General features: G+C 35.0%; 1 protein-coding gene across 1 annotated transcript in view; it reads right to left on the bottom strand.

Moving 5' to 3' along the window:
* Positions 1-464: 464 nt before the first annotated feature.
* The window catches only part of LOC128989012 (potassium voltage-gated channel subfamily H member 2-like), a 412,396-nt gene continuing 386,970 nt past the window's right edge, over positions 465-25,890 (bottom strand). Inside the window, exons 24-33 of the mRNA XM_054410865.1 lie at positions 24,395-24,487; positions 22,432-22,560; positions 17,104-17,259; positions 14,486-14,609; positions 13,974-14,082; positions 12,954-13,060; positions 10,958-11,090; positions 3,932-4,008; positions 2,928-3,078; positions 465-2,579 (exon numbers count right to left, since the gene is read on the bottom strand). Of these exons, the coding sequence (XP_054266840.1) occupies positions 2,508-2,579; positions 2,928-3,078; positions 3,932-4,008; positions 10,958-11,090; positions 12,954-13,060; positions 13,974-14,082; positions 14,486-14,609; positions 17,104-17,259; positions 22,432-22,560; positions 24,395-24,487 (1,151 nt within the window). The 3' untranslated portion in view covers positions 465-2,507. The remainder of the gene's footprint in view (positions 2,580-2,927; positions 3,079-3,931; positions 4,009-10,957; positions 11,091-12,953; positions 13,061-13,973; positions 14,083-14,485; positions 14,610-17,103; positions 17,260-22,431; positions 22,561-24,394; positions 24,488-25,890) is intronic.

The raw sequence follows: 25,890 nt of genomic DNA, 5'->3' as shown, positions 1-25,890 counted from the left end.
CTATTAGGGATGGACGAGATTGGATTTTTAGTTCTAGACAAGACGAGACGAAATTTTTTATTTCTCATAAAATTTCGAGACGAGATCGAGACGGGATTTCCCTTCTCATACACAACGGGAAATGCACGTTCAAAATTTTTACCTGATTTTGTAAAATTGTTAGATGACTGTTTAAATACAAAAATAATGATAATAGGCAAGAATATTTACAATCTTTTATTAAAAAACATCAGCATAACATTTTTTTATTAATCACGCCTAACTTATTAAAAATGCCTACGATGAGGAAACATAGTAGATATCAGTTAGGATAGAGTTCAACTTATCCTAAAATAAAATAAATCATAAAATAAAAGCAATATTAATTTTTATAAAATAGTTACTTGTTTTGACTTTTTATAGTAATAAAACATTTCTCACACTGCTTAAACTTTACAAAACTTCTCAAATGTTATTAAAGTAATATTATTAAAATAATTAAAGTAATATTTACATTTAAAGAATTAATTAAATAAGAACGCCTTCACAAAGGAAACGCAACTACAACACGCTCCTGTATTGCGGGTATTGCATTGACTTTCTGCAGGCGTTTTTAATTTTTTTTTTTTATTCCCGTCTCGGTAAAAATCTCGGCCAAAAAGAAATCTCGTCTCGTGTAACGAGATTTAAAATTTCCCGAAAATTTCCCGAAATTTCGAGACTTGACTATCCCTACTATCTATAAATTGCTTCCAATGCTTAACAATTTGGTGTGTAGTATACACAATTGAATGTGTTCTCTTAAATGATTTGACTAGCACAGGTTAAAGTTAAATAAATGTTAAAAATTGCGATCAATAATTTGGTTTACAATACAAACAGTGGCGACTGATCCAAATAGACTGTGAGACACATTTGATCTATGATAATAAACTTAAAATACTGTTTTAGAATAATACCGGAGTATTCAATGTTTTGGAGATTTTACTTCCCAGTAGACTCCTTAAAGATAAACACGAGAAGAAACTAGATCTTTTGAATATGGTTAGCTGGCGTAAATGCAAGAGATATGAGCCCAAACTCCTCTTTTATGTCTTTGGTATAAATAAACCATTCACATTGTTGGATTGACCATAGTAGTAACAAAACTGAGCTTGTGGAATAAAATTCAATCAGTCAAATGTCAACTTCAGTAAATTCAATGGATTGTGAAGCATTGTCGTGGTAGGGACAAAACAAACATTTCCTTGACACTTTTGGATAAGATCCTTTTTTTAGTACAGAAGATACATGGTCCAAGTGAATAGAGTGATGCAATAAGACAACCAATCATGAAGTGATGAGTTTGTGATAAAATCCATACTAAGTTTCATAAACTATAAACGAGTGAGGTTGGCTAAAACACCCTTTCAGATACATCTGACTGCTACAGTCAGCTCACCTTTCCTGGAAATGCAGTTATAGGATAGCAAAAGAACAGTCACGTTGATGCAATAGTGAAAATGAAAGCGTTCTCATATCGTTGTAGCAAGGGTCACAATATTTTTCTTATATACAAGTTTATGAAAAGCTGTCTAAAAGTATTTTTATATACTTTATTATCGTTAGGTATTGTGGATTGTACAAAAAATATACAACTGTTCATGAGAAATATATGCCTGCAAAGTAAAATAGTGATGTGAAATATTTTTATAATTTTATATTTTTTGAATAGGTAGTTGTTTTAAAATTGATTAAATCTTTTTGGTTTCAATGTATGATTAAGTTGATTATTAGGGAGAATATAATACAAAGTTTAAAAGCATAAGATTTCATTTAGTTTTTTTTTTAACAAATAGGCTAAATAATTATAATTTTATAACAATACTCTGCTTTTGTATAGCTAAAAAATATACAATTATTGCTATTGAGCAATTAAATTAAACGTTTTTCTACAGTGGGGCTTCCTTGGACTGATAAGTGATTAAAGCACGCAAAGTAGCTAATTGCTGCATTTACTTACTTTTGCCGCACTAATTTCTTTTTTGCAGCACTAATTTTTTGTCATACTCCAGTATTCCAACTAAACAACACAAAACAGTGTGCTTTTCTAAACTTTTACTTTACAACTTGACTATAACTTCCCGTACCTACAGTAACAAAAGTAAACATATGGACTAAAACTGCAAAATATTACACATCACCATTTTCACGTGTAACTCTAGCATAAGTGTTGAACATTGCCAATTGCCACCAAACGGATAATAGCGCCAGCTTATACAATATAGAACTTTTAGCATGGTAGCAACCCATGTGAAGGCACAATCGTTGGTCATAAGTAAAAAAAAAACCGGTATAAAATATTTTCAAACCATTAGGATCATGACTAGTGAAAAAGAAGAAACTGAACAGAAAAAGGAAGTAAATAATGACTAACAAAGCCAACTGAGACAAGAATAAGCACATATTCCTGTTTGGTTCTCATATTTCCCATGAACCGAGCATATGTGAAAATGTCCTGTACTAATCAAGCTGGTCTACTCCTCGCACTAAACTTGAGATGATTTTGAATCCTGTAGGTTGCCAGAAGATGAAGAACTCACTCTTGTGCTACGGCCATCCTGAAAAATATAATTTTAAATGTTTATTCATTGACTTTAGATGCTGCAGAAGGATCTAACTGTAAAATCTGAAGAATATGTTTGAGTATGTTTAATGACCAGTTGAGTGTGCTGATGATGGTATTTGATGTATCACACTGTATATGCTGTGGAAACCATACTGTAGTTTATTGACTACAGTGTATATTTGTGGTGTAAAATAAAAATGTATGGTGGTCCGTGGTGTATTAAAGCCAAAATGTGGTAGTCAACGCAGCTTAAATATTAAATCTAGAAATGTTTGTTGATGGTGCTCAATCATGTTTTATGTTGGTCCATGATGTGTTGTGTAGTTTATGGTTATCTCACCAGCTCCTGGAGGGAGTCTAGCCTCGCCAAGGGGGCCGTCACTGCCGAGGGGAACTCTAACATGACGGCCTCGTCACTGGCGGAGCTCCTGCTGGAGAGGAACTGTCGTCTGCGACTACTGATGTCAGACCTCCACGGATCTGACTCTGAGCTGGAAAAAGTTTATTTCTTTCAGTAAAAATAAAAATAACCAGGTCAATCAAGACATCAAAATCTTTAAAACAGTCATACTTAAAGATATGGGGGGTTATGTGCCGCAACTTGGGAGTCAATTAATATTATGACTACTATGCTTGGACTTTTGGTTGAACAGTGCTGTCGGAGCATTAGACTGTTAGGTCTAACACAGAGAAGTAAGTTATTCTCTATTTAAATAGCATTAGATTTAAGTGAGCCTACTTTAGTTTGCTGCTACAGGGAAGGAAAAATGTTTTTGGTAAACTATTATTAGGCCTATAGTATGTAATAAATAAATTTGCCAAATTTAATAAAAAATACGTCCATAAACAAGGAAACTATAACTGTTTACGTTTCCTCCATATGAACAACATGGGAATTTTCAATGTAGAGTTTTATGGAATTTTCTCATTAACCTTTATCCTACAAAAAACGCTCCTGTGTTTTTAAATCTAAACGACGGTTTTAATGAAAATTGGGCATTTTAATGTTATTACTAAAAAAACTATTTTTGGAAAATTGAAACTACCATAACACCGCGTTTTAATGACCTGATCTTACTGGTTTACGAACTCATTCAAGTGGATTCAGCTCCACATTTTCAGGCCGAATTTCACTAAAATCGAACCAAAATTAGATGAGTCATTGTGTTTACAGACCCACACACATATATGAAAATTTTAACTAAGCGTTTTTGGCCTGTTAACAACAAAATGAAACAAGTAAATCGGTCCCGGGTCTAGATCTTGCTGTGCTACCTAAGGTAATAACTTCTTCCCTAGGGAAATCGCTTAAATTACTTCAACAAGAATGGAAGATATTTTTACCTTCTTTCAGGAACATTGGACGTAATCAGCTGTGAACTAGCCCATACAGCCTCATCTTGCTGTTGTTGTGGGAATGCCTGAAAAGCCAGTTAAAACAAAACGTGAGAGAAAGCATAATTAGTAAACAAAGTCACTCTCAGTATATATCACATATGCATAATGTGTATGGTAGCAACATTTTGTTGGCAACTCTTTTATTTTTACCCCATTCCTTTCCTATTTTATTCAGAGCTTTTATATACACATCCCGTTGTTTTGCTGCTACTGACTCCTGTGTGAATTTAAACCTGTTATTAGCATAAGGGAGTATCTCTTTTTTATTTTAAGTCATAAGGCCTTTTGATAAAGCTATGCTGATGAGGTTGCAATGCTTGTGGTTGAAAAGTTCCACGGAACCATAACTGATATCATGAACAGAGCTTTAAAGGTGGTTGACCGTTGGTGTCTTGAAGTTGGGCTCTCCATTAATCCCAGAAAATTTGTAATAGTACCCTTCACAAGAAGAAGAAAACCGCTAATACTGAAGGGGACCGAAATTTAGCTGCGAGAATCAGGTGAAGTATCTAGGTGTAATTTTGGACAGATCACTTCACTGGGGACCACATCTTCAAAGAGTCATTGACCGTGGTAAGTGGTCCCTAATGGCATGCAGACGACTGGTAGGCGGAACATGGGGGTTACAGCCCAGACTCCTGCATCTGTTGTGCAATTTGGGACCTTGACATGGTTCACTTTTGTGGTGGCCCAAGATGGAATTTACTGTAGAGGTCAAAGCTTTAGCAGGAGTTCACAGACTTGCTGGTCTTATGATTACTGAGGCAGTAAGCAGCTGTCCTAGAGCAGCCCTTGATTGTCTGCTTGACATGCTACCCATCGACATCATTATCAAGGTGGTAGCAAGAAAAACAGCACTACACCTAAGATGCGAAAACTTATTGAAAACCACAGGGAACAACAATTAAAGGACACTCTAAGATTGTTCAGGTGGTACATAGAAATGAGTTGGACCTCCCTTCAGACCATATGTCCGAAAAATACTCCTTTGGAAAGTCTTTTAAAGTAAGTACTATTACCAGATTGGGACGAATGGCTTAATTGGCACACTGCGGGGGTGTTATTTACGCCACTGCTTGTTATCAAGGTTGAATTTTTATCAAAGTGTGCAATAACATGTGATTAGAAGTAGTATAAATTCAAGGGTACTATAGAGGACCCGTGCTGCTCCTCAGCGTTGAAATGAATATCATATCAAAATAAATATAATATAAATATCATACTAAATAATGGTGTAAATACCTGCATTCATGTGATCAATTAGTTGCTAAATTGCAACCGGTTTCGACTCACAAAGGAGTCATCGTCGGGCCAGTACAGATGTCTTCTCGCTTCATTTGAAGGTCGTCAATTCATGATAAATAAATACATTTAACACGCACACGTACACGAACATAAAAACAAACATTTAGGCCTAAAAACGAAAGATGATACAATACGGTAACGGGACACGACGTGATCGGGCGGGGGTTATGTCTAGACTGCCGGTCAGGATCAGCGTGGTCAGTGATGACGTCGTGCCTGGATTTCCCGATCAGCTGATAACTTCATTCACAGCTGTCCCTTGCGCTAGTATCTTGATTGCAGTGTCGTAAATGTAATTTGATTGAAATGAAATCTTGTCATTGATGATGTTTTGGCTGTCAAATTTAACGGCCCTATATATTTCGAATTCTTCCAAGGTGTTTGTATTAAATCGGTCATTTGGGAGGTGTAGGATTTTCATGTTATTATCAATATTAGTGTAATTGTGGTTGTGAGAAATCAGATGTTCTGCGAAGGTCGAGGTCTGTGCCGCTGTAGTTCTTTTCGGTAGATGTTCTTTAAACCTTTTGTTGAAAGAACGGGATGTTTGGCCTATATAATATTTTGGGCAGTCATTACAATTGATTTGGTAAACTCCTGTTTTCTCAAAGGTTGCAGTAGGTGTCTGGGGACGATTTTTTAATAAAGAACCTAGTTTATTATCAGTTTTGAACGAAACTGTGATTTTATTGCTGTTCATTATATTTTTAAATTTAGTGCTGAGAAACGAACCATACTTCGCAGAAACATAGGTTTTCTTTTCTTTATTTTCGGGTTTTTTATTTTTATGCTTGGAAATCAGTTTATCAATCAGGTTGCTTTGGAAACCATTGGAAACAGCTATATGTTTGATTGTATTGATTTCTTCGGTATAATCTATTGTGTTCATTGGTATGGAGAGGAGTCTATGGACAAAACTGTTGTAAGCTGCTAATTTTTGAGAGTATGGATGATGGGAATCTGCGTGGATGGTCTGATCTGTACTAGTTGGTTTCCGATATATTTTGAATGTGAAATTGTCATTTTTCTTCGTTATTGTCAAGTCCAAAAAATTCAGGCTATTGTTGGCCTCCTCTTCTAATGTGAATTTAATATTTTTATGCATGTTACACAAGTAATTGTTTAGCAGAGAGAGCTGTCTGTTGTTACCATTAAACAGAACTATGGTGTCGTCCACGTATCTGTAATAAAAGATTATCTTATCTTTGTAACGATTATCTGAGGTAAACAAATGTTTGTTTTCGATGTGGTTGAGGAATATCTCGGCCATAATACTAGATAGTGGAGAACCCATTGCTAGCCCATCTTTCTGGTTGTAAAAGTTATTTTCAAATTTAAAATAATTCTGTTTCAACACTATTCTTATAAGTGCTATGAGCTCGTTTACTGCTTGAAGGGGTAGCTTAGAGTGTTTATGTAAATTCTGTTCCAATATTTCTACTGTTTCCTGGATCGGGACATTTGTGTACAAGTTCACTATATCAAAAGATGCTAGTTTCATATTGCTTTTTATTGGTTGTGCCTTAATATTGTTTACTAATTCTATACTATTTTTAATGCTATGGTTGTTTTCCAACACGATCTCGTTCCTGATTATTTTGTCCAGTTTTTTTGCAATTTTGTAGGCGGGCGATGGTATGAAATTTACAAGGGGTCTGATTGGTACATCTGGCTTATGGATTTTCGGAAGTCCTCTAAGAATGGGTGCTTGGGGGTTGGTTACTTTCAGGGACAATATTTCATTAGCTGATAATAAATGTTTACTGTTAGAGATGGCTTTGTTTATTTCCTTGGAATTTTTGGCTGTGGGGTCCTTATCTAAGAGCTCTATTACATTGGTTTTATTCATAAAGTCTTTTACTTTGTTTACATATCTGTCGTGATACATTATTACTATGGAGTTGCCTTTATCGGCCTTAGTTATCAGGGCATTATTTTCAGCAAGTTTGTTCTTTATGCTTGTCAAGGTACGTTGCACGGGTCTGAATTTTAAGTGCTGTTTCCGTGTGTTTGATTTATTTCTAAGAATGTGTTTTGCTCTGTTTCCTATTAAAATGCGGGTGGAATCTCTTACTTCGTCATATTTTATACTTTTAATGGATGACTCAATGTCTAATAGTTCATGAACTAGGCTTGACTTTTTATTGTTTGGTAAATTGAAATTCAATCCTTTATTTAGCAAGGCAACTTCATCATCATTAAATTCGATTTTTGTTTGGTTTACTACTCTCTGAAAAAATGTGTGTGAACATTTTATGAATTCTTTGGTATGCTGTCTTTCAATTAGGTTACGAATCTTTTTATTTTGTGTTTTTCTTTTTACCAGAATTTTCCTTAAGACCTGCTGTTCGATTTCATTGAAAACATTGTTTTGTTGTGAAGCGTGAATACTGTTTAAAAGCTCTAAATGTTTCTTGAGCATTAACTTGTTAAGGACATTTTTCTTGAAATAGAGACTTTTAATTTCATTTTTAATCCAATTATGTTCAGCCAACTTTTTGGCTTTAAGTGCTGCTCTAGACTTACTGTTAACTTTGACTCTTACGTAGTTAGGTATTATGTTTATTACTTTTATTATTAGTTAGGTATTATATTATGACAAGCATAAAGAACAAACTTGCTGAAAATAATGCCCTGATAACTAAGGCCGATAAAGGCAACTCCATAGTAATAATGTATCACGACAGATATGTAAACAAAGTAAAAGACTTTATGAATAAAACCAATGTAATAGAGCTCTTAGATAAGGACCCCACAGCCAAAAATTCCAAGGAAATAAACAAAGCCATCTCTAACAGTAAACATTTATTATCAGCTAATGAAATATTGTCCCTGAAAGTAACCAACCCCCAAGCACCCATTCTTAGAGGACTTCCGAAAATCCATAAGCCAGATGTACCAATCAGACCCCTTGTAAATTTCATACCATCGCCCGCCTACAAAATTGCAAAAAAACTGGACAAAATAATCAGGAACGAGATCGTGTTGGAAAACAACCATAGCATTAAAAATAGTATAGAATTAGTAAACAATATTAAGGCACAACCAATAAAAAGCAATATGAAACTAGCATCTTTTGATATAGTGAACTTGTACACAAATGTCCCGATCCAGGAAACAGTAGAAATATTGGAACAGAATTTACATAAACACTCTAAGCTACCCCTTCAAGCAGTAAACGAGCTCATAGCACTTATAAGAATAGTGTTGAAACAGAATTATTTTAAATTTGAAAATAACTTTTACAACCAGAAAGATGGGCTAGCAATGGGTTCTCCACTATCTAGTATTATGGCCGAGATATTCCTCAACCACATCGAAAACAAACATTTGTTTACCTCAGATAATCGTTACAAAGATAAGATAATCTTTTATTACAGATACGTGGACGACACCATAGTTCTGTTTAATGGTAACAACAGACAGCTCTCTCTGCTAAACAATTACTTGTGTAACATGCATAAAAATATTAAATTCACATTAGAAGAGGAGGCCAACAATAGCCTGAATTTTTTGGACTTGACAATAACGAAGAAAAATGACAATTTCACATTCAAAATATATCGGAAACCAACTAGTACAGATCAGACCATCCACGCAGATTCCCATCATCCATACTCTCAAAAATTAGCAGCTTACAACAGTTTTGTCCATAGACTCCTCTCCATACCAATGAACACAATAGATTATACCGAAGAAATCAATACAATCAAACATATAGCTGTTTCCAATGGTTTCCAAAGCAACCTGATTGATAAACTGATTTCCAAGCATAAAAATAAAAAACCCGAAAATAAAGAAAAGAAAACCTATGTTTCTGCGAAGTATGGTTCGTTTCTCAGCACTAAATTTAAAAATATAATGAACAGCAATAAAATCACAGTTTCGTTCAAAACTGATAATAAACTAGGTTCTTTATTAAAAAATCGTCCCCAGACACCTACTGCAACCTTTGAGAAAACAGGAGTTTACCAAATCAATTGTAATGACTGCCCAAAATATTATATAGGCCAAACATCCCGTTCTTTCAACAAAAGGTTTAAAGAACATCTACCGAAAAGAACTACAGCGGCACAGACCTCGACCTTCGCAGAACATCTGATTTCTCACAACCACAATTACACTAATATTGATAATAACATGAAAATCCTACACCTCCCAAATGACCGATTTAATACAAACACCTTGGAAGAATTCGAAATATATAGGGCCGTTAAATTTGACAGCCAAAACATCATCAATGACAAGATTTCATTTCAATCAAATTACATTTACGACACTGCAATCAAGATACTAGCGCAAGGGACAGCTGTGAATGAAGTTATCAGCTGATCGGGAAATCCAGGCACGACGTCATCACTGACCACGCTGATCCTGACCGGCAGTCTAGACATAACCCCCGCCCGATCACGTCGTGTCCCGTTACCGTATTGTATCATCTTTCGTTTTTAGGCCTAAATGTTTGTTTTTATGTTCGTGTACGTGTGCGTGTTAAATGTATTTATTTATCATGAATTGACGACCTTCAAATGAAGCGAGAAGACATCTGTACTGGCCCGACGATGACTCCTTTGTGAGTCGAAACCGGTTGCAATTTAGCAACTAATTGATCACATGAATGCAGGTATTTACACCATTATTTAGTATTTAACTGTGATCAGGAGGCTAAAATTCAATATAATAAATATCATATATTGAGCAATACAGTATCTTGTACTTAACTGATTCAAACAATCAATAGCTCAAATTAATCCCTATAATTTACTGGCTATTTCGAGTCTAAAACATATAAAAAAAAAACAAACAATACTGGAGCTTATTGATTTTTATAATCATAGAAAACCTTATAAAAATAATTTTTATGTTTGTTGTTCTCCTTGTGTTTGTTTGTAACTTGTCCGATTTGAATAACTAATAGCTTAAATGAAAGCCAGTATTTCACTAAAGGTTCTTAAACCAAAATATATAGGATTATATACAATTATAACTGGTAAAATACATCTTAAATTGAAGTAAGAATTCGAAAATAAATCAAATTTATGTTTTTTGATCGAGTAATACAGTAGAAAAATATATGCCGATGCTTGATGTGAAATCTGTGCGTGCATTCCTTCAATTTGAGACCTCAATTATGACCCATAGAAATACATGGGGAGCAAATTTCGTTTGTGTATAAGCCGAGTGGGACTGTAGATTAATATTATGCCGTTGCTTGATGTGAAATCTGTTATGCATACCTTCAATTTGGGACCTCAATCATGAAAATAAGTGGGTAGAAGAACCAAACGATCTTGGAAAAGAAAAACCAAATTTAACTCCTATAAGAAATACACGGGGAGCAAATTTCGTTTAGGTATAGGCCGAGTGGGAATATAGAGTAATCTATGCCGATGCTTGATGTGAAATCTGTGCGTGCATACCTTCAATTTGAGACCTTAATCATGAAAATCGGTCGGGTAGAAGAGCCAAACGAACTCGGAAAATAAAAACAAAATTTTTTAAATATATGAGATTGGAAAATTTTATCAAGGGAGATTTGTATCAAGGTTCCTCTGTATAATTGAAATTTTAAAAAACTTAAATGATCAGTGGGTAATCTTTTTTATTATGATAATGAAACAAGTTGATCAATATCAGTTTGTAGACAAAATCAGATTAAGTGCTAACCTGTGAGACGTCTACAGGTTGAGACTGACTTCTTCGTGGAATGACACTAGCCTGTTGGTGGGGGGAGGAACAAGGTGGCCATCTTGTGTCCCCCACTGCCCCCTCCGGCTGCGGTTCTTCTTGAGTGGAACCCCTGGGAAAACAAGGACAGAAATCATAAGAAAACTGTGAGATACAATAAGCTTTTGCACTGGAAGTGGTGCTTTAGAAAAGTGTGAAAGAATCTCCATGTAAATATTGAACAAGTTTCACAACTTAACTAAGGTGAGATTACTGAGATTCCACCATCTAAATACACTGTTAGAACGTGGTCATCGGGAGATGACCAAGTTATTGGTGAACTGGTCGAGGTTTCGGATGCCTTGCAGCAATCCTAATGACCAGTACCGCCAGTACCGGACTAAGGACACTAAACCTTGTGGCGCTAGACTAAAATAACCTGAGCAGCCTCACCTCTTAGGTGTAACTTTCCCGCTATCACAGCGAATTCGTCAACATCATAATTGTGAACATCTCCCTGCTATCAGGGAGGCATCATTATCATCACCCACAATCACACAGATTTTGTGAACAAGTGCAGGAGTCATGGCTACTGGGCTTATCAAACCAGTAAATTCAGCGGCGATAAAAGTGTGAATACCTGTAGAGAAGACTTGATTCTCCACAGCAGAAGCTTTTCCCCCGGCTTTTTACCAGGCTGGGTATTTTAGCAAAAGGAAAGGATGATCGAGGAATGGAGTGAGAGAGAGAGAGAGAGAGAGAGAGAGAGAGAGAGAGAGAGAGAGAGAGAGAGAGAGAGAGAGAGAGAGAGAGAGAGAGAGAGAGAGAGAGAGAGAGAGAGAGAGAGAGAGAGGGAGAGAGAGAGAGAGAGAGAGAGAGAGAGAGAGAGAGAGAGAGGAGAGAGAAAGAGAAAGAGGAGTATGTGTGAGGAGTACAAGACGAGAGCATGGCGGTGGGTAGGGGTAAGAGGGGCTTAGCCCCAAATTAGGGCCACCGGTTGTTATTTTATGGTGTTAAAAATTGGTTTTCACATTTTTAATATCCAGAATATAATATTTTGCAATTCTTTTAAGCCATTTTTTAGACCATAAATAAAAAATAGTGGATTAAGTTGATGAAAAGGTTCGCGAAACCACCAAAGGTTTTTGCTTTGTTTCCCTCAAGTTTCACGGACTTTGGTGTTGGAAATTGTCACACAACAAAGCGAAAGCTCCGTTATCGTGAATCGGCGGTTTTTGCGAACCTATTCATCAACTTTAGGGACCAGTTCCATCAGTCACAATGCTCGGGCGTCCACTCTTCACTTCGTCATGACTCATGAGCGTCAGTTTGGCTATTTTTAAACTAGATGCACCATTTTTGCACAGAACTTTAATTCATTACGTTGTTTCCATAAACTTCACACACTTGCCGATAAATGTCTTATCGGTTTTAAGTTTTTTGGAAAAAAAAAACTGTATCACTGACCGCACCTCACAACTGGCAGGGTTTTTCAATTGCAAAAAAAAAAAAAAAAAAAAAACGGGTAGCGCGAGGATGTTCCTATTGTTATGGCTGGACGCGGACTGATACTGATTTGCTGAGTGTGCTGAGTGTGCACACATCAAAATGTACAAAATCGGCGTGCGCCTAGCAGCATCAGAACGAAACGTTCCTTACATTCTGAATTGCTCTTGTTTTTAAATCGGGAATTAATCCGACAACTTCAAGGACATATTTATTTATATCGATTTGAGTAAAAATCCTATCAAGGGAAATTGGCTTAGTCTGCAGGTTTACTGCGGCAGGGGTATTTGCTAGTTCAATGAATTGGTCATGATCCGAAGATTAAACGTTTTATAATTTTGCTTCGCTTCCCTGCAGTTAATTGTAAAGACCTTGTTAGGTTAGTAATTTTTGGTACTGCATTATAACGAAAAGTGTGTGCAGTTAAATGATTTGATAAAGGGATGAAACAGTTTTAGTGCTAGATATATGATTTAGTTTGGTTAGTCACCTGCACAGAGGGGTTGAGGAATGTATACTACGGCCATTTTGTGGAACGCTTGAGCTTCTTTGGACTGTGGTTGGCCTTGGTCTGGAACTTGATTCCGACCACAATGCCTGAAACAGAATTTGAATCCATTTCAAGAAATTTCCCTTCTTTTTTTATCCAAAAACAGCAATTTAGGTGGCATGCAGCTTCTCCTGAAGAGTAAAACCATAGACAAAAAGAATGAAATATAGACTGTCAGCCGTGCTGCGGTTGCCATGGTTACCATAGGTTCCGGCGCACACCGCTGTAGTTTACGTAGCGCGTACGCCGTAACTACCGTGGTGCTCCAAGCGGTGTGCGCCAGAACCTATGGTAACCGCAGCACAGCTGACGGTCTATATTTAATTCTTTTTGTCCATGGTAAAACATATCAAACCGTTTTAGGTGACGAGACATCTTTGGAAAAACTTTAACAAACAAACTCAACAAGCAAGCCGCGGTTTTGTAGACTAATGATGATGGCACTGTAAGTGTAATTCCTGAAGGTGAAATTGGGGATGTGTCCTGAATTGAGCCATGCGATTGTCGGGACGAACCTCAGACAATAAATCACGGAGTAAATGTAAATAACTGTGTACTTTCCAAGCTTATCCAGGCAGATTTTTAGTGTTGTAGTGCTGACTTGGATTAGAGATGAGGATCGGGCTTTGTGACAATTGAACTGATGTTTTGGTAAACTGACTTCATCTTTATCATTTCCAAGATTTTACACTACCGTAATGACATATTCCACTCAGCCAGCCAGATTAAGATATAGTTCAAAGAGGCTGGTAAACCAATACAAGAATTTTTTAGTTCTCCTAGGAAAGTGAATTTAGAAAAGAAAGGTGATTTCTGTAATGTCGGTAAATGTGTAAATGTGTGATAAATTAATAATAAAAAAATGTTAGACGCTGTAATAGTAATATTCTAGATTTTGTATGTTTAATTGTTACTGTAGGTTTAGTTTTGTTTACATCATTCATATAAAGTTAATCTTACCTCTCGGTTTTCTGGTAAGGAACCAGAAGTCTTCATTCCTTGCTGCCGTAACAACGCCAAAATCAGTCTTACATCTGTTGCCACCGATTGCTCCAATGATGTTAAATGTCTAGAAGGAAAAATCAGAGTAGAAATTAATGAATAAGTAACTCTACTTCAGGGTTACTATCCCTTTACAGTAAAGGAAGACTGATTTCTGGCAAAGTAGAGAATTTTTTTTTAACGAACTTAGTCCATATGGTGCAGTAGATAATCAGGAAAGCACTAAAATTTGTTTAATGTTTCACTAATATTGTTCATCTATCTATACCCATTTAAAGTTATGATTAGATACATCAAATTAGAACTGTGAGAAAAAAATTATTACAGCTTATAGGTTGACGTACAATACAGACTTTAGCTTTTGCGAACAGTTTGAATTGCAGGTGAAGGAGAAAAGTTTGAAATTTGTCAAACAATGATAGATTAAATATCTCATCTTAGACATCCAAGTAGCTTCTACATTTACCAACCTGGAAAGGCGATCTATCCTAGAGTTGATATCACTATCGTAGCTCCTCCCACAGTTAGTGCAACAATGAGGTCCTGCCTCTCTCTCCTCCACGGGTAACGACGGTACCACAGACGAAGTGGCAACTGCAGAGCAAATCATCATCAGATAAACACACAAACTTTAAAAACTGCCAAGTGTGGTAAATGTAACAAATTTGCTGTAAACTTATGTGTAACGTTAACATTTAACAGATTCTAGGAATACTTGCACATTGATTGAAAAAAAAAAATCTCTAGGAGAAAGTAATTATGAAATTTTACACAGGTGCCTGACAAATGCCCAATTTATCATAATGCTAGATAAGAATTTGCTCCTTATGAGCAAATACTAATCGGGATAAAGAACCATACCACCTTGTCTATTAATGTTACTTGGGATTTTTTAAAAGAAGGTTTACACTAAAATTAGCGTTTAACACTGCATGTTGTGATTCTCAGTTGTTACGTCATGAATAGTAAAACAAAATTACAATTAATTACTAAAAACTACAAATAAACAAACAAAATAATTGAAGTAAATAGAACAATTTTACAAATATGACATGCCTGCATTGTTTTTAAAAGATTCAATACATGCTACAAAAATGTATGACAAAACTCAATACTCTGAACTACAAGAATTTATTATACAGTGTGTAAATTAAGTCTTGAAACAAATCTGTATTTAAAACCGAAATAGATAGAAATATTCTGTTTGTAGCATTGATTCTTAACAAAGGTTCTGCAATTTTTTACAACAAAAATTTTTTTTACCCATTTAAAAGGGACAAAACAGACTAAATATTTAATTGGTTAAAGAGGGCGTAAAACTAATTTTACAACAGTTTTTACAAGCATAAAAATACCAGTACCTAATTAAACATATTTCATTGAAAGGGAGGTCTCCAATACAAATACAGTTCTGTCCTTTCTATTTATTCGTGAAATTCTGTTATATTTTAGATATACACCGTGTCCCAAAAAAACTGAACAATTTTATTTACTTATAAAATGTTTATTAACAATCACACGATAACCTAATTACATTTTAACTGACACAAATATTCCTAAGTTTTGTTTGATATCATATGTGTTGGTGAATTTCAACATGGTTGCCATTGTTGGCAGAAAGATAGTCAATACGGCTGTCCAATTCAGCCCACACTCTATGGCGCATTTCGTCAGTAATGTTGCTGCATTTATTCTTTGCCTCAATTCTCGGACATCGGAAACTTCTGTCTTATAAACTTATAATTTTGACAAATTTGAAATTTAACCCTTTGAGTGCCAACATCCGGGGAACCGGACATTTTTAAAACGAGCCAAAAGTGCCAACGTCCGGCTGACCGGACGTTTCGTAATGATCGAACAGTTGTCATAACAACCGAATGGATACTCGGATTCTTTTAACCCATATATTAACATTGAGTCGAAAGTTACTAGATGCGATACATCGATTTTCGTTGGTCGAAATATCGAAAATTCGATTTTTACGAAATTTTAACCTAAAAATCGCCAGATCGCGCTCGGCATTTTTAGCGCGACCTTCGGGAAAAATCATCGGCATTTTTTGAGCGTTACTTTTATTTCTCGCCATAGACTTTCGAGGGTCGTGAAGAAATAATTGTTGCACGTTTTCAATCAATTTATTTTGGATTTTCGGCCTACTTTTACCTTTTAAATGTTGTAAGCTTCCAGTTAACATAAATTTGTCATACCAGGCTCGAATGCTGTTCCGTGATGGAGGACGTCGACCATATAGCGTCTTCTAAATGTTCTTTGCACTGCAATATCTGACTTACTTTGAATGTACCACTCAACGCATTGCGCTTTCTCTCGTGCGCTCATGGTGCCTGCTTAATGACAGGGCAATATTTTTAAATTTCAAGTTTCAAGCGACAACAATGAATCAGCTGATAGTTACAATTGATATTGAACAAAACTTCATGAGCTCAGTTATCATATGATCACCTTCAAAGTAGACTAGATATGCCTGGACGTATTATATAACAATTTAAAATTGTTCAGTTTTTTTTGGGACACGGTGTACTTTTACAAGGAAAACTATTGCAATGGCAAAAAAAGCCTTTGGGTTTAGAATAAACACCTATAACCATCAGATTTTAAAAGTATGGGATGGTAAGAAAAGAAGTATACAAAGATTATATATCTGAAGCAGCAGCAAAAAATACTGTTAGCTACTGTGATCATACATTCTAACAAAACAATTAATTGGTGGAACACAAAACATTTTGCCAGCAGAATTTGAATAGGAACCGTCACACACAAAGTCAGAAGCTTCAAAGATGTCATGCTAGGTAAGATCAGACAGAATCAAAGAAGATAATACCTGACTCAATAACTACTGTTTCATTGACTTTTCATCAGAACAAAATACCAGTAACAACAACATTTTCAGGCAAGATTGAAAAGGTAGAACAAAAATCTACAGAAAGGACTATAACTTTTAGAAGTCATGCAAGATAATATCTGAATTAACAAATACTCTTTAATTGATTTTGTATTAAAACAAGAAATAGTGTAATGTACAATTTGGCTAGCAAAATTTGAAAAGGGGGAAACCAGAGAAGTTACTCACGGGGCCAGAACCTAGGGGGTTTTGGGGGGTGTTTGAAGCGGTGAGAGGTGAAGTGGTCAGTAACTCTGGTAGGGATAAAGTTTGTCTCACCTGCAGTAGACGAGTCCGGAGCCGTTATTGCCTGATGCAACGGACTCGGCAGCCCAGACTCTGACACTGAAAATGAGAGAGAATGTGAAAAAAGGAACTCATGATCAGGAACACCATGTGTAGGGATGATTATCCTGGTAGTTGTATAATAAAGTGTTGTCGGTTTTAATTTATAGGTATGTTTATCGGGTGATAACTTAACTGACTTACACTAACACAACCTAAAAGAAAAGGCTGGCAACTTATTCAGGTAACTCTTCTTAACTAACTTGTAGAACTAACTTTTTGCCTCTTTTAAAATCCTAATGAATCTTTAATTAGGTTTATAAAGGCGGCACAGTCATATTAAGAACAGAGAAAAGGTAGTTTTCTTAAGTTACAGTGAAATAAGCTAGTACAGCCATTGATTATAAAACAAAAATCAGTTTCTGTAACCATTGATAACTATAGTATTGATAGTTACAGTTTCTATAACTATTGATTGATTCTATAACTAATGAATTGTACTAGAGGATTTAAAAACAAACTTGGCTTTATAAGAAATCTAATTTGACTTTTATGAAAACTAGTCTGTAAAAATAATTACCTATGACAGTTTTTTTAATTAGGCATTTCAATTTAATTTTTAGAATTTCAAAAAATGCTTTCATAAAAAAAAGAAAAAAACTGAACCAAACAGTTTTCTTACCAAAAGTTGCAGGAAGGTTTATTGAAAGATTTTGAAAATGTCAGATATGGTTCTAGTAAAATATACGACATAGAAGTAAGGGCTCAAACAATTTTGTAATAATTTGTAACCACCAAAATCAAAGAAACGTTACAAGAAAATATATCAATAAAGCTTTTTACGACACTCGTAGAGCTTTTTAATAACGTTTTTAAATATCTAATTCTATATTTGTGTCGTTAAGACTATCTCCATGAGATCGCTGTGTAAAATACTATGGCACTGTATTAGCATTTGAAACAACAAATGTAGCCATAGTAATTTCCACTTTGTCGCCATCGCAACCCAACATCATTTACTTTCCAAAGCCACCTTAAGAACTTTAAAAGTTCAGCAGAGCTTAGGTCAATATTACAACGGGAATATGACTGTAGTAAAGTTAGTTTCCCCTGGTACATTTATACAGTCAAACACGTGATTAAAATAATTAAAGGTGGATTATTAACAATTATTTCTAAATCAATATTTCTTAAAACATGCGGAAAATGAAATCTGTACAATGTTACCCAGGCCTACCGTACTGGTCTCAAGAAGCCAAACAGGACTCTATACTGATTACAAACAAAAATTTAGAATCAACTGCATCAGCTACAGAGGTCAGTTAAACCATAAAAAAATAATTTAAATCTTTATCTAGAACAGATTGAAGTTAAGTTTGCTAAATATAGATTGAGCTACCTATAAAATTGTACATAAAATATAGAATATTGAAAGTTATGTTTCTTGAAGCTAAATGCAATCATAATCCATTAAAATAATAACTGCTTGATACACAACTTTATGCCATAACAATTTTGTTTTCATTTATTAGTCTTCCTAGGCTTCCCCTTAAACTTTGCAGCTTTGTTTCTCTCAGGAAAAAAAACCTTTCCTACCACTTCATAGAATGATCACATTGCCACACTTGTAAACAGTATGCAAAATATCTCAATTCCGCTTTATTCATTCTCGCTTGCTCAATCAGCTGATTTTACTTTTGGCGTTAATATATAACACTAATATCGGGTAAACAACATAGGTAGCCTAAAAAAGCAAATATAACCATTGACTATTGGATACTGTAGTAGACGTCCCATCTATATGGACCACCTGTAGCCATATTGTTTTGTTAAAAAAGAACGTAGTTGTGTGAGCCAGTCACCGAATGCTCTGGTGACAATAACTCTATTTTCTACCTTATTTTTTGTTGGTGCCGAAGTTAATGGGTCATGACAGTTGCTATAGCTCACCATAGGCCTAAGTCACTAGCCTAAGTCATTAGTGTGAATTGTTAAAAAAGATTGTGTATACAACAGAAATCAGTAGGCATAATTTAGATCAGCACAATCTGTTGATGGCTCACACCAACTACGACGATTTTGGTTAAAAAAACTGGCAACAAATTTTACATGGGGATGGAATGTCTAGTTATATTAATAGTCAAAGATATAACTTTAGAGTAAATGACATTTTATACACAACTACATAGTTAATCTGTGTGTCCTGTTTTAAGTTAATTATGGTGATAGGAAAAATCTTGTGTGTATTACGAGCTCAACAGTCATTGCCACTCTGGAAATGTATGGCTGGCTAAAGCTTTGTGCTGCCATCTAAAACGGTTCTCAAGTGGAAATGATGTACTCTTAATTTGCGCTCTTAATTAATACACAAATGTAATTAATACAAATCGGCATATATGTATCTATAATCCCACACGGCTTATACGTAAACGAAATTTGCACCCTATGTATTTCTTGTGGGAGTTAAATTTGGTTTTTCTTTTCCGAGTTCGTTTGGCTCTTCTACCCGACCGATTATCATGATTGAGGTCTCTAATTGAAGGTATGCACCCACAGATTTGCCATAAAGTATAGGCATATATGTATCTATAATCCCACACGGCTTATACGTAAACGAAATTTGCTCCCTATGTATTTCTTATGGGAGTTAAATTTGGTTTTTCTTTTCCGAGTTCGTTTGGCTTTTCTACCCAACCAATTTTCATGATTGAGGTCTCAAATTGAAGGTATGCACTCACAGATTTGCAATCAAACATCGGCATATATGGATCTATAATCCCACTTGGCTCATAGGTAAACGAAATTTGCTCCCCATGTATTTCGTATAGGAGTTAAATTTGGTTTCTCTTTGCCGAGTTCGTTTGGCTCTTCTACCCGACCGATTATCATGATTGAGGTCTCTAATTGAAGGTATGCACCCACAGATTTGCCATAAAGTATAGGCATATATGTATCTATAATCCCACACGGCTTATACGTAAACGAAATTTGCTCCCTATGTATTTCTTATGGGAGTTAAATTTGGTTTCTCTTTTCCGAGTTCGTTTGGCTCTTCTACCCGACCGATTTTCATGATTGAGGTCTCTAATTGAAGGTATGCACCCACAGATTTGCCATCAAGTATCGGCATATATGTTTCTATAATCCCACTCGGCTTATACGTAAAGGAAATTTGCTCCCCATGTATTTCTTATGGAAGTTAAATTTGGTTTCTCTTTGCCGAGTTTGTTTGGCTCTTCTACCCAACCGATTTTCATGATTGAGGTCTCAAATTGAAGGTATGCACCCACAGATTTGCCATCAAGCATCAGTATATATTTATCTTTATCCCACTCGGTTTATACGCCGAACCAAATTTGCTCCCTGTCAAGCTTTGGCATATATTTACTTACTGTAATACTCTACCAAAAACGTAATTTGATTCATTTTCGATTTCTTACTTCAATTTAAGATGTATTTCACAAGTTATAATTATATAATCCTATATATTTTGGTCTAAGAACCTTCAGTGAAATACTGGCTTTCATTTATTAACTATTCAAATTGGACGAGTTTCAAGCAAACGCATGGTTAACAACCAACATAGAAATTACTTTTCATAAGGTTTTTCTATGATTAAAAATTAATACGGTAGCTCCAGTATTGTTCATGTGTTTTTTATATGTTTTATACTCAAAATAATCAATAAATTATAGGCTTTAATTTGAGTTATCGATCGCTTAAATCAGTTAAGTTCAAGATACTCTATTTCTCAATCAAAAATCATAAATTTGGTTATAGGTATTTATTTTAACGCTGTGGAGCAGCATGGGTCCTGTAGATTGCTTGATGGCAAATCTTTGGGTGCATACTTTCAATTTGAGACCTCAATCATGAAAATCGGCCGGGTGGAAGAGCCATACGAAGTCGGAAAAGAAAAACCAAATTTAACTCCCATAAGAAATACATCGGGAGCAAATTTCGTTTGCGTATAAGCCAAGTGGGATTATAGGTACATATATGCCGATGCTTGATGGCAAATCTGTGGGTGCATAACTTAAATTTGGGATCTCAATCATGAAAATCAGTCGGGTAGAAGAGTCAAACGAACTCGGAAAAGAAAAACCAAATTTTTTAAATATATAAGATAGCTATTTGTGTCAAATGGAACAAATGTTGACAGTCACACACAACAAATGTATTGAAATTATAACTTTAATTTTAGTTTTAGGTGAGAATTTTGAGTACAAATTCAAGGGGACAAACTGACATCATTCAAATTGCGTATATGTTTTAGCAATTATCAAAGCATGTTATTTCGGTACCATGAAAGCTTAACCCTATAAAACTAAAAACTGGTAGTTCTGCACAAGCTGCTGTCACCAACTATAGACACATTCTTATTAAAAAACAACAGTTTGGATTTAACTGAAACTAAATTTAGTAAACAATGTTGCTAAAAGTAACTAGTTGGTGTAAGTAAGATAGAAGTATGTTTGAATCACATGCATTCTACTTCAACAAATCAAAACCTGATTACCGGTATACCTTCTTACCGTCAACACTTAGAGGATTCGCTCTAATACACATATTACTTGTACTATCTAATGCTTATATTCGATAGTTTTGTCTACTGAAAGTGTAGCTATCTGAATAGGTTTACCTGCATTATCCCTTACTCAGTATACTTGATTTATAAAATATGAGGAATTAGAGCTCAAACTTTTCAGGAGCTAATAATATGTTCCCTCTCCATCATGCACTATTCTCCTAGTTTCTATCCCTCCTAAAAAAAGATCACAAAGCATCTTAATTGTTCGTGCATTATTATCTTTGAATTTTATTTGACTCTCAAAAACATTATATGTGGATATGAGTGATCCAAGAACGCTATTCTAATTTGTTCCCCTTAAATCAAGCCCTGTCCCTACCTCATTATTTAAATTGCCTACACCAGTGGAATTCAGTATGAAACAAATTCAAAAGATTTTAAGTGAAAAAGAAAACAGTCCAAACCTCTAAACTGTTTTTGGCTAAGCCAGAGATAAATCTCGTCCCTCTTGCTAGTCCGAGATAATAACCACTATATTACATCCAACTTATTTGATCATCAAGCCATTTTCCACACAAAAAGCATAGGCCTCTAAGCTGCTTGAGTTATGCGGTGTGCTGTATCATTAAAACACACACAATACCAGTACCAGCGCTGGTACCACAACATTACCAGTACCGGTAACCAACATTGACACGTACTTGGGTCTTGATGCTCCAACAGGGGCTGGGTTTCTCTAGTGGTGGGGGTAGGAATGGTCCGCAAGTCCAGTCTAGAGGTTTTCATGTTGCTGGAACTTGAGGACCGTTTTATCCGGCTCTCGGACCGTCCTACAAGGCACAAGCAAGCATCCACACTACAGCATACAGGGTGGTGAAATGCAGCACGGTCTACCTTCAGGTAAAAACTACCTTAACTTGATTAGATCACAGTTGTTGAAATTGTGGAGTGAAGCAAAACTATTTTGTCTGTCAGAAGAATCAGAAACTAACATCACAGGGGCTGATAAAAAAAAGCACTTTATTTTTAAACTCTTTTTTAATTTTAAAACTTACTAGAAATTTCTACAGACACATCAATGTTTTAGTAGAATTTTGTTCTGAACCTTTAAATTAATTTGAGTTACTCAATCATATTTGTACCGTATGTAATTTCAAAATCTTAAAACATTAATTGTGTTTCAATTTGTTTGCACCGTGGTAGTTGTTACCTTGAAGGTCTTAAATGTACATGAAAGGTGGAAAACTATTCTTGCAAAGTTGTTATAAAAGAGCAATTCAACATACAGGTATCCTTTCTCTAAAGGTTTGTTAAATTCTAAGGTAGTTGGGTCACTATAAAGTTCAAGACTTAGATGGTGTTAGTCTTGTAAGGGTTCATTCCACTTATTCCACATATTGTTAGCTTTAAAAGGGGTTAAATGCTATTAGGTGGTAGGGGTAAAACAGGCAGCTTAAATACAGGTTCAAAAAAGTTTACTAAAAAATCACAAAATTGCCGTTATAGTGCTTGGGAAGATTTGCACTCCTGTATTGGGGCAGGAGTCCGGCAATCGTTGTGCCCCTCTCATTATGAGAGTTTGTTGAAATGTAGGAAACATAATATGTAACATTGTGTTAATATATGTGAATAATTTTTCTTCAGTCAATCATATAGTTTACCAAAAACAGATTCAGAATTTTAAAAGATTGACATACTAACAAAAGGTTAATTTATAATAAAATAAGTAAGAATTGGAAAACATTAAGGAATAAAATCTATTGCTGTATACTATTAAAAAACTTATTTCAATAAGAATTATCATGCACCCGTGACTGCTAGGATTTAATAAAAAGTTAAGAACCATGCTTAGGAAGGAGGATAAATTTCAACCATTTCCATTTCATTATCATGCTAAATTAATGCATTAGATAAAAGTTTCTATTTCATAGAGCTTATTAATTATTATGAAGACACTCCATGTCGTACTTGCTTGGCATCAGTTACTTTCCAATGTTGTGGTTATGATTTGTTAGTGTATTATAACATTTTGAAAGTTCTTCATTAAATGTAGAACTTCATTAACAGTCAACATGGTAGGGCGATAGATTCAGTGTTTAGGTCTTGTTGTAAATGTTGAACCAAAATGAATTGTAAAGAATGAACCATTATGTCTTTTTCGTTACCGGTACCACTTTATTAATTTATAATAAAATCAAGTTGCTCTAGTTATTAAAGGAATTAGCGCTTAACTAGAGGATAAAGGGATAATTTGTGTAGTTCTGCTTCATTTTAGTTAACATTTGTGTTATAATTTAATTAATAAGATAAAATGGTACGGTAACATATAAAGCTTATTGTTATCAAGTTTATGTTGTTTCAGCATTTTATGCATAACCGTTATAGGAACACTAAAAAACGATAAATGATGCAGGTATGGTCAAGATCCATGAAGTTCACATGAACAAGTATTTGTATGAAATACAAGATAATTTGAAGAGTTCCAGGTAAGCTAAATACTAAAATTATTTTAAATTAATTTCAGTAGCTAAATTAAGTTTTTAACAAAACAATTAGTTTTATTTAAGCCACACTCATTATACAGTGTTATAGTTTCACGTTTGATGATGTGAATGAACTTTTCCAGTGTAAAATGTAGAGCGTGTGAGCGAAGCAAATACGCACCTTGGTTAAGTGATTCCTCCTTGGAACCCTGCTTATTGCCGAACCCATGCAAACGTAGATCGGTCAGACTACGCTTCAGATGATCCAACATGCCTGATAGACAACACATCTACGTCTTGACTAACATCCAACACAGTGACCTACTTGTTTCATGTTCGGATGGCAAACCTGATTAGTTAAAGTCCTCTGTCTCTGGTCTTGACTTTGCAAGCTTTTTTTTTATAAAATTAGTGAAAAGGGACTTTTGCAGGTTTTTAATTTTTCGGTAGATATACAAACATTGAAATACAGGGTGTTTTTAAAAGAATGCCGGGATTTCAAACGGTCGTTGCTCAAGGACTATTCAAGATAATTAAACGATTTAAACGTCAAATTGAAGGGAAAAGAATAACGTTTTTTTCATTCTTTCATACAATTTGGAATGACTTAATAACATTCATGTTTTCATCCATCTTATATGAGCGTAAACCTGGCAAAGTCTGTACACTTAGGGCGATCGGCAAGTTGATCTGATGTCTTAACTTAATCTTTTTCGGCACAAAGACTCTATCTTTTATAGACAACAACATAGAGTGACCAATTTAGGCTTTTTAAACTGAAGACTTCGTTGGACTATCGATTTTTTCGGGCTTATGATGCAGAAATGTCGGATTCCTTTGACTATGTCATCGTTTGTTTTTAGCCGGCCGGGTGAATTTCTTTTCAAAACACCTCGGTGCCATTAAACTCATTAAACATTAAACCAGCTTCAAGTTTCTTTATCATCAAGTAGATTTAAATTTAGTTGAATTTTGCAATGGATATAACCTTTACTAACTACAGATTACAATCTGTGCCTTATGTTGCGCCGTAAACGTCGTACTGGCGACTGGCGTCAGGCATATGAGTCACAATAGCGGCCTATCACGCCGAAACTATTTTACGCATACCAAGGTCAAAGCTTCCTCCCTTACTGTACGGAAAACAAAACTTAGTTATTTTAGCTTCAATTTGACATATAAAACGTTTAGTTACCTTGTATAGTATCCAAGCATTTACCATTTAAAATCCCGGCATTCTTTTAAAAACACCCTGTGTGTACTTTTGAAAATTGGAAAAAAATATTTCTGGTAGAATCAACAAAATATGATTTTTTTTGAAACTCTAAAGCACAGCCAAAGCATCTGTCTCTATGCTAGGTCTTTTGACTTCATTGAGTATTGCACAAATTTTGTAAGGTTGGGTTCAGCACTTTTTCCCCTTAATTTCCTCATAGTTTTTTTGGAACTAAAAGCTGAATTTGACAATATAAAATGTATAGGTGACTAACTTCAGTTAATCAGTTTTAGAGTACCAACAATACTATTCCAGTTTCGGAGGGCTAAAGTAGTTGTTCAGGGTAAATATAAGAATTTATTTACATGTATGTCATAATAAAAAATAAAAAAAATAGGTACATAAATTGTATAAGTAATGACAACAAACATGAAAATATAGATATGCCAAAAAATAAGCTG

This window comes from Macrosteles quadrilineatus, unplaced genomic scaffold (genome assembly GCF_028750875.1).
Source record: "Macrosteles quadrilineatus isolate MER2022 unplaced genomic scaffold, UCM_ALF_1.0 Scaffold_3__2_contigs__length_128488019, whole genome shotgun sequence".
Lineage (NCBI taxonomy): Eukaryota > Metazoa > Arthropoda > Insecta > Hemiptera > Cicadellidae > Macrosteles > Macrosteles quadrilineatus.
This window is presented reverse-complemented; position numbering and strand designations above follow the sequence as displayed.